This window comes from Sinocyclocheilus rhinocerous, unplaced genomic scaffold (genome assembly GCF_001515625.1).
Source record: "Sinocyclocheilus rhinocerous isolate Xijiao unplaced genomic scaffold, SAMN03320098_v1.1 scaffold2447, whole genome shotgun sequence".
Classification (NCBI taxonomy): domain Eukaryota; kingdom Metazoa; phylum Chordata; class Actinopteri; order Cypriniformes; family Cyprinidae; genus Sinocyclocheilus; species Sinocyclocheilus rhinocerous.
The window spans coordinates 119,009-129,449 of NW_015624601.1; the positions used below are offsets into that span (position 1 = coordinate 119,009).

General features: G+C 40.9%; 1 protein-coding gene across 1 annotated transcript; it reads right to left on the reverse strand.

Moving 5' to 3' along the window:
* Positions 1-21: 21 nt before the first annotated feature.
* Positions 22-7,295, reverse strand: rab14l (RAB14, member RAS oncogene family, like). Its single transcript, XM_016559240.1, has 5 exons — positions 7,096-7,295; positions 6,950-7,016; positions 2,993-3,080; positions 2,887-2,917; positions 22-1,678 (listed from the first exon to the last, which is right to left on the reverse strand). The coding sequence occupies exons 1-5, from the start codon at positions 7,293-7,295 to the stop codon at positions 1,501-1,503; spliced, it is 564 nt and encodes a 187-aa protein (XP_016414726.1). The 3' UTR covers positions 22-1,500.
* Between the last annotated feature and the right edge of the window lie 3,146 nt (positions 7,296-10,441).

A 10,441-nucleotide genomic window follows, 5' to 3' on the forward strand; every position in this document is an offset into this window, starting at 1 on the left:
TTCATCTTCATTTTAAACGTCAATGCAGAAACACTTTCTGTCTAGACCATTTTTATTGTCATCATTAAAATCAAAATGTCAACATTTTAAAATCATATACACACAAGAACAGATTTTCAAACATTAGCACAGCTCCTACAAAGTTTATACATATGTACTGTTTTTGCTCATGTGAACAGCAAGGTCTTTCAGATCACAGATTCAGACAGTTCAAAAGGACTAGTGCCTGCCTTAGATCAGTCAAGATCTGATCTCCATTTTTAAGACTTTCTGTAGGAGAATTTGCCTCCTGTTTCTTCAGCTGGATGTGTGAGAGTTTGTGATGTACACGCTGAGTGAGGAGTCAGTGCTCGTTACATCAACAGATACAGCCTTATTTACAGCAGCTGAATCAGAGCCGATTTCATATGGTACATACACTGAATTAAGACACAGAAGCTGCTTCAGAGGAAGTTTGCGGTGGTGCTGTTAATATACAAGCCAATGCACTGACTGGAACCATTTCCATCACATTTCCTAGATCTATACAAAAACAGTAGCACTGTTGTAAAACCGTTTGCTTATTAACTCAAGTCTGAACTGCATGTTGAGCTAGTTGATTAAACTGTGATAGTAATAATTTTAACATGAATAATAACAATAAGGCAACATAAAATAATGGTGGTGAGGACAGAGGAATGAATGTTGATATGATGAAGGAGCAGAAGAGGAGATGGGAGCGATGAAAGAATGAATCTTTCCGTAAATTCTCTTTGATTCATAAAGCTGTCCGACCCAAACCGACTCTACACTCACACATGCGTTCGCATATGAACATGCACGTGATTGCAACAGGAGACGCTTTATTAGGTTTTAAATCTGGTCTGATCAGTGGAACCAATGCGACCACTGCGCATTTACAGATGAATAAAAAAATGAAATGCATTATTCTGAGCACAGCTGCATATAAAACTGAGATGCATTATTTTGCACACTCAACCTAGTGCTTTTTATCTGCAGGAGCGTCAGACAGGTGTCCTGTTGGTGACCGACCCAAACAGATTTTCACAACCACATTGACTCTCATACGGTTGGAAAAATGGCAGCAGATACGCATTTGATGTTCTTAAAATGATCCTAACACAACCCATGCAGCAGCAGCATGTTGGATTATGAATCCATGTCACACGTTTGGCCACTTCCTTCAGCATGGGTCTTATTTCTGTGATGTCACATTGTTGAGCTATAAAATCAATCAATAAAAAGAAGCTGAACTGATGTGTGTGACGTGATGAGCAGTGGTGCAGTCAGAGGAAGGTGAGGATGGGAACGTAAGAACACACTGACCAGAGAGCGAGGATGGACAGATGAAGAGATAGACAGGAGGATGAAATGAGCGCATGTAGCCGTGTTCCTCCCCTCTGCGGTTCCCGCGGCTCTTTGGTACAGGCCGAGGCCGCGAGCGTGTGTGATAGAGGAAGAGGAGGATGGTTGTGGTGGTCGGGTGGAGGATGAAGGTCATTAACAGCCACACCCTTCCCTCTGCGGCTGTGGTTCGCTGGTGAGCCGGCCGCCCTGCGGCGCTGACGGTTTGTGCTGCACACCAGACTCGGCCGCGTTCAGATCCAGACTGCCGTCCTGAATGTTCTGGTAGATCTTCTTGGCTGCTTCCAGAAACGCATCCTCCACATTCTCACCTCTGTGACCACAAACACACGGTTAGCATCTATACACTCACATGAGATTAAGGGGACAAGAAAAAAAAAATCTAGATAAAAATAAAAGATCAAGACAAACTTGATGGCTTGGGAAAACCCAACCTGATCTCATGAGAAAATGTAACTATTCTATGAGGTGGCACACTAGCAACATGCTAGGAACATGATAAAACATGTTAGCAACATGCTAAGAAAAGGTTGAAACACTAGCAACATGCTAAAACACAACATGTTAAAACACTAGTAGCAACATGTTAAAACACTAGCAACATGGTAAAACTTGTTAAGAAAACATTAAAATACGCTAGCAACAAGCTAAAACATGCTAGGAACATGTAAGCGTTTTGTGAAAACGTTATAATCATACTATTAAAATGTTATCAATATGTGCTAAATGTGCTTTAGCAATGTGCTAAAACATGCTAGCAACATGTTAGGAAGGAACATATGAGCAATGTGTGAAAACATTATAAGCATGTTATTAACATAAATGTGCTAGCAATGTGCTAATATTGTAGCATTCTATCCATCAGAGACTGCATGGCTTTAAAACTTTCAGACTTAAAAAAGTGAATTCAATCTTTCTGACCAGGCTTTCCAACACAATCTCTGACAGTTCATAAATATATTACATTTTGCTGAACTGGTGGCTGATTCTAATGAATTTGCACAATCCTATTCATATGCTATGACATGCTAACAACATGCTTAAACGTTAGGAACATACAAGCAACATGCAAAAAACAACAACATTTAAGAACATACAAAAAACATACACAAATGTTATAAGCATGGGAATATAACATTAGGAACAAGCTAGCAATGTGTTAAAGCTGGTTGCTAGGGTGTTCTGGCTAGTTGCTATGGATGGATAGAGTATGGTAGAGGTCATAGGAGGAATTGGTGTAAGAAATGTTATTCTCTGAATATTAATAATAATAATAATGTTAAATAGCATATTTCTCTCAAAGTTCATCTCTGTGAACATTTTTAAAGCATTTTATCTGCCCTTCCATATTCAGGCTTTTCAGTGTCTGTAACAATGGGTTTTCCTCATAAATACACGTGTACAGACGGATATGTTTCTGACGTCTGGCTTTGTTAATAAACACATTCTCTGATGATTTATATGTGACGTTTTCACTGCACACGTCCCATTCATAATGCTGGAGCTGCTGGAATAACTCACGTTTTAGCGCTGGCCTCCAGGAACAGCAGACCTGTGAACACAAACAAGCGTGAAATCAGAACAGTGTCGTGTGATCTGTCATGTGACAGACATACGCTTCACTCACCGTTCTCTTCAGCGAACTGCTTAGCTTCCTCATACGTCACGTCCCGCTGCGCTTCCAGATCCGCTTTGTTTCCTATGAGTATGATCACCTGCACAAACACACCAGAGAAACCTCTCTGAGCCAAACCAACAGAACCAACCATAAACTCCACCCTCAACCTGTCAATCACACCCAACCAATCACCCAACCAACAAAACCTGAGTGCTGCCTGCTGTCGCTAAACTAGATGTCACAGCTTGGTGTAAGAGCTTGCAAGGTAGATCTTATGTTATCAATACTGTGCAGTGCCCTAAGTCAACAGAGCTCAACCCTATGTTACTACTATGATATAGTGCTGAGATATGACTTATTCATGCAGATGTGGCTGCTAGACAGTTGGCAGAGTGTTTTTGTGGTTTCTAGGCTATGCTATCAGTACATTGCCCTTTAAGCCCAGGACACACCATGCCGACTTCATAGAACTAGCGGCGAAGAAAGCTGACCGTGTTGTGGCCTCGCGTCTGGACCAAAAATCTGTGCCTGAGCACACTGCACAGACTACAGCCGACTGCAAACTAGCATGTGCGTTCTGGAATTAACTGTCTATATCAGTAGGTGTCAATAGTCTATATTTGTCATTCAAAAGGAGAAATTGAGACAAGGATGTATGAGATAAACGCAGATATATGAAACGTAAGCAGCGCTTGCTTACTATTTTGAATATCAGTTATGTTGATAATTTTCTTCATTTTATGAGGCTCGTGTTGTTATGAAAATATTTGCGTATTGAAATGCTCGGGTAAGATATTGCCGTCTTGACTTACTTGCTCGTTTTCATCACTTTTTGCTTTACTTTTTGCATCCAATCAGAGTTCTCACTCTCACCGACTCGACATGCTGAATTGGGCAAACTGCTGCTGACGTGAGACCGACGAGAGCTGACGTGGAACAAACTAAAAAATCTAGTCCAACAGACGCTTGCTGATGGCCCGACGTTGGCCAATGGTTGGCCGTCGACTTGTGGCGCTTTTCCACTGCATGGTACGGCTCGGTACGGTTCACTTTTGGGGGGTTTTCCACTGGGTACAGTACCTGGTACTTTTTTTAGTACCACCTCGGTTGGGGTTCCAAGTGAACCGTACCGTTACCAAAACGTGACGTGTAAACTCTGCTGATCACGGATTGGCCGGAGAGAATCATCACTACCTGCGTCACTGAACTTGCGACACAACACACAAAAGAACCGCTAGATTTAAATCAGCACAGCCAGCGAAGGATCGGACGCAACTGTTTTGAACGAGCGCACCTTTTTTTAACAACCAAAAAGTGGCTGTTCCCCCTGTTGAGGAAGTACAGACGTTCCTCTCGTTGATAGCAGAGGAGCGGATCCAGCGAGAGCTTGATGGGGCGACGCGGAATGAAAACGTTTTTCAGGAATCGCGGCAATAGAGGCGGCGCAACTATAACGACATGTGAATAATCCCGCCCACTCTAAAGCGGTACTGAACTGCAGTGGAAACGCAAACCGAGCCGTGCCGTGCCGTACTGAGCCGTACCGAGCCGAGTCGTACCACGCAGTGGAAAAGCGCCATTGGTGTCCCGGCCTTAAGTCAATGGAGGCCAACCTTATGTTACTACAATACTATAGTGCTGAGACATGGCTTATTTATGTAGCCTAAAGGCCGTTTCACACGGAGTGTGATGAGAAAAAATGAGGCGAAACGCCAACGAACGGTTTTGTTTCACGAATGAATTGTTTCACACCAAGCATGAAACAATTGATTGCCATCTGCTAATTCACACCTGCACGCTAGATGGAGCCGACAAACAATGCATTTCCCACCGATATGTATCTCGTATATGGATTTAACATCATCCGCTGCTCAACAGCATTAAATTAAGATAAATAAAGTTTGGTTCTACACCAGAAACACAAAATATCTATAATGTTTACAAGAATAAATCTTAAAATATAATTAGAGGTACAATTAGCATCAATCTACTTGAAAATTGTGATTAATGTTTTTGCTTAAAACCCACTTTAAAGGGGTCATATGATGTCGCTAAAAGGAACTAAGGAGGATTATTTTGTGTATTTGGTGTAATGAAATGTGTTTATGCGGTTTAAGGTTCAAAAAACACATTATTTTCCACATACTGTACATTATTGTTGCTCCTCTATGCCCCGCCTTTCTGAAACGTGTCGATTTTTACAAAGCTCATCGTTCTGAAAAAGCGAGGTGTGCTCTGATTGGCCGGCTATCCAGTGCGTTGTGATTGGCCGAATACCTCAAACGTGTGACGGAAATGTTACGCTCCTCACCATACGGTGATGCCCTGTCCGGCCGGAGCGACGAGACAAAAACATTAAAACCCATTATAAACCAGGCATTTGTTGCATCCAGTGGGGACATAATTACGGATTATAATGACTTATACTGTCTTTTTACGCATTGCGTTGCATTGCTAAAATAAACCTGAGCATTAAGTGATTCAGACTAAATTCAGACTAACAAAACTACAGCAGCATGTCTGTATTGGCTGAATGTATTAAGCAGCTTCTACAGTTAAAGATAAAACTTAAAAATTTAGCTTTTAAATTAAATCTAAAAATATTTCAAAATATTTAATGCATTATTATTTAATTGTTATACCATTAATAATTAACTTATTTAATGTGTAGCTAACTAGCTAAGTATGTAAATAATTAACCCTTTCATGCTGTTGGTGTCTGAGCTTAATTATTTATTTTTTAATGACATGAGAGTGACTTCCTGCACTTGCTATACTTTATACTTAAGTACAGTAAAAGTACTAAAATGTGTTACAATAGTCATTTTATAATAAATCCAAAAGCAAGATGTTAAAAAAACTAGAAAGTTGGAATGGCAACTGATAATGAGTGATCCTCTTCTGCCATCTACTGGTTATAATGCTAATTTCATGTAATTTTCATCTTAAAAAGTCTTTGTTTTCTGCCAGGAGACACATTTTTGGCACATTTTTTTCTTGTCAGATTCATGAATGAAAAGTGAATCTTTAAAGTGAATTTTACTGCACAACTGTAACTAATCTCACTCCAGCCAGGCAACCTAAGTTTGCAACCCAGTGTACATATTCAGTTATACTCATTACTATGAAGGCAAGTTATCGATTATCAAGAATACCATTATGACGTTGTTTACAAGATAGCATCGCTAGCTAACGTTAGCTTAAATAGTTACGATAGTGTCTGGGTACTGGGATTACCAGGCTCAACATATAAAATTATATGTTGTTAAATAACATGAAACTGTATGTTAATGCCGCTTTCATCATTTTCGGTGTTGCAATTATTTTGTTTCTCAGTTTCTGACAAGAGCCAGGCAGGAGAGTGTTGCTAAGCAGAGGGTCTGTGAGGGTCTTAAGAGTCTCTACCTATATGTACCACAACATCAAATGACGTTTCTCCGGAAGTTTAAGAGTTGGCTTATCTTAATGCGGAAGTTCTAAAGAAAGCTCCGTGCATACAGTCCATTCAGTGGAGAATTAATAGAAATTATATTCTATATAAAGAACATGTGAGAATAAATCTGTTCTCAGTTACCAATGATAACAAGAACTCATCATCCACTCTCTTCTCTCTCGGGATACTCTTCTTTGGTGTTTGTTTACACTGGTTTTCGAAACAGTGTCACTACTCTCGCCCTTTTGTGCACCACTAGCTGCTCCGGGCACACGATCTAGGCTCAAATCTAATTGGATGGCCCGTTTCATCACAGAGCAATGGGGGGGAAAAAAAAATCCTCACTTTTTCGCGCCATGAATAATCGCGCCTGGTGTGAAAATCCCCATAGGCACTATTTACACCATTGTTTTGATTCAAAAGCATCATTGCACCGAACATTCGTGCCAGATTTTTGCATTCAGTGTGAAAAAGCCTTAAGCCCAACCTACATACCCCTGAGCCCTGCCAGTCCAGACTTTTCTTGTACTCACAGTATTGGGGTTGGTAAGGTTTCTGGCGTCGGTCAACCAGCTGCTCAGGTGGTTGTATGTGCTTCTCCTGTACGACACACAGACAGAGCATGTGTTTCCATCGCTAGAGACAGCAGCATGAGAGCCGCGTTACTCGGCTGACGTACCTGGTGATGTCGTAGACCATCAGCGCTCCCGCCGCTCCTCTGTAGTAGCTGCGCGTCACGGCCCTGAATCGCTCCTGACCTGCCGTGTCCCAGATCTGCAGCTTGATCTTCTGACCGCTCACCTCGATGATCCTGGTGCCGAACTCCACGCCGATGGTGTGCGGACAGTCAGCCATGACTGAGGAGAGCAGAGAGTTCATGGTGAACACCAACAACTACTGACTTGCATCAGAATCACATTACTTTCATCACTGATGAAACTCAACATCAACACTGTTATTGAACTGAACTGATCTTAATAATGACACTATTGTCTTCTGTAGAGCTGCTTTATAGCTGAAATTTGTGTCATTGATTCTGTTCTGATTTTCCTGTTTATCACTGTGAAGTAGGGTTGTGACGGTGAGGAAATTTTCCCACCGGTTAATCGATGTGACAACACCGGTAATCACCGTGGGGGCGGGGGCGTTCCCTCTTTTCCTCGCTTTCCTTGGCTATTAAATAGCTTGTAAAAGCGGCGTGCACATTTTATTTTCACTTTGAAATAGCGGCAATTCGGCGTAAAGCAATTGTTCTTTTGCAATTGTTCGTTTGAATTTTCCCTCTTTTCCTCGCTTTCCTTCGCTTTTAAATACTTAACACCGGTATCACCGTCAGCACCGTCTATCGCGGCAAGCCTACTGTGAAGCTGCTTTGAAAATTGAGGGTTAAAAAATGGGAAGTGAAACTGAAAGGTCAACGTATCAAGATTTTTTTATTGTGATTCATTTAAATTTAAATTTTTAAGACAAAACTGATTAGTGTTATAAAGGAGTTATTTATTCGTATTCAGGGTTTACAGCATGCGATTCAAAGGCAAGGTTAGAGACAAGTCTGTTGTTTCAGTTATAATCTATATAATTTATAAATTAGTTTGATTAAACATTACCAGGTCAAAACATAAAAAAGGAAGATATGTACAGATGAACTGTTCACAATAAGATCTATAACATGCATTTGAAAAACGGACTTCCATTTCATGCATCCCTAGTTTTAATTGTCTGTAAACTTACTAGACAGTCACAGAAGTCCTTGACCGTTGTGGCGTGTCTCAGTGTGTGTGTAGGATACCGTGTCAACTTAAAAACAGCTCAAATCTTACCACTGAAAGGAACTTCAGAAGGATGTCAGCATTAGGAAAGTGCATCTGAATCTGCATGAATTCCCATTAGTGTGAGATTATATGTTTGTTGGGCACATTTCCGTGTGAAGATACCATACTGAAACTATTAGTGAATGATTGGATGCTTAAAACTCTACTGGACTGTCAGCAAACCCTCATGTAACCCATATCACCATTCTATCTGCTGATGACAGTGATGATAAATGAGAAGCTGTGTTTCATTCAGATGATCAGAGATGGGCCGTGATGACGCAAAAAAACAACAATACAAATAACAATAAATAATAAACAAGTGTGTCATGACCTCTTTAAACAAGCCGTCACAGGCTGGTCATTTCACACAAACTCTCTGTGAATGTGGAACATCAGGAGTCAGAGCAGTGTTTCCCATTCATTAACTAGACTGTGGCGGCCCAGTCTAATCTGTCCCGCCACAGTTTCATAATAAACCAAAGATATATTTATACTAGGGATGCTCCGATCGATCGGCCGGAGATCGGTATCGGCCGATAATCACATTTTATGACTCGATCGGTACTCACTACACTTGGCCGATCTCACGAACCGATCACAATTTGATGGCGTCAACGCGAGACGACGTACATGGTGCCTGGGGACATGAATGATTTGGCGCCGCAGTCATGTCATCGCCGGTGTGGAAATGCTATGACGTTTCGAGAAACAATGAAAAATTCGCTATTTGTCGTGTATGTTTTGCATGATGATATGATGAATGGATGGTTCATTTTTAACAGCAGATTCAGTGACGTTAGAGCTGATCTGCGCCTCACTGCACACGTCTGCGGCGCGTTACGGCTCCACAGGAACCGGAGCTGATCGCGGCCGCTCTAGTCAGTGCTTGTGTTTATACCATAGACTTGGGTTTATACCAGCCAGCCGTGGCATGTTTCTGAAGCTGCTCTCCACGCTGCTTGGCTAAAAATAGCCTTTTGTGAGTTGGCACAGCATGAAGGACGGAACAAAACCTCGTCGAAGCCGTAAGGGGTAAAGGTAACAATATGCTGATCGTGGGCTGCTTTTAAATGAACATTTATTTAAAAAACAAAATATCTTTGGCCATATTAGCCTACTCAATAGCATTAACACAGGCTTTACTCCTTTCAAACTTTATCTGGAATGTCACTGCAACTTCCCGATCAGGCGAACGAACACACACACACACACGAAATCGTCTGCCTCATGAAAAAAAAATATTAAAAAAAATGTAGTTAATATTTGCATCATTTATGATTTATTTTATCCACCCGCAAATAATCAGAATGCATCTTTTATTACCCGACCCGCGGATTATCCGCAGCGCCCGTGGATATAACCGTGATCGAACTACTCCGTTTTGTTCTTTCAGTAGTTTAAATGTTTCTATTTCTTTTTCCCTCTTCAGTCTTATATTGGACAGTATTAAACCTTATGTGTTACATCAGACTTCTCCATGTTAGAGTTTAAATGTTTCTATTTATTTTGTCCCCTCTCTAACATTGGACAATGTTAAACTAAACATAATGAGTTGCATCAAACTACTCCAATTAGTTCTTTTAGGAGTTTAAATGTTTTTTTTTATTAAATATTTATTTTGTCCTCCACAGTTTACTATTTCCAAATAGAATCAAAAACAACAGCTAAATAGTCCCTCTAAAGTAGATTATTTTTGATAACAAGCAAAATATGTTTGCTGCGTAAATCAGATGGACTTACTGAAAATGCAAATTCATTCTCTGCCAGCAGGAGGTGCTTTAAAGCGAGAGAAACACAAAGCAGTGCTGAGCTCACAAAGGCTGCTTTATCAGGCATATAACATGCAAGATGAAATGAAAATGACATCGAAAATTTTCTAAGGATAGTCTTCTTTCAGAAGTACAGTGATATAAAAACACCCGCGCCTTGTTTTGATTTTTAAACGTGCAGAAAGTGCTCATGTTTATTCAATGAAGCCTTTTGGCAAGTCGGTCAGTTTTGATATTGTGGCGAGTGCCACAAATAAATAAATGTATGGGAAACACATCCCTTCAGTCTACTCGTCACCTTAACTTTGACTGCGTTCGTAGCCGGCGCCATAGCCAGACTGATAAACAAACACAGACCGGAAGTTAACTTCGGGTCAGGCGCGTGAACCCGACGAAACCGTCTATATAAAGCTTGAAGCATCAGAATAAGCATCAGTATCGG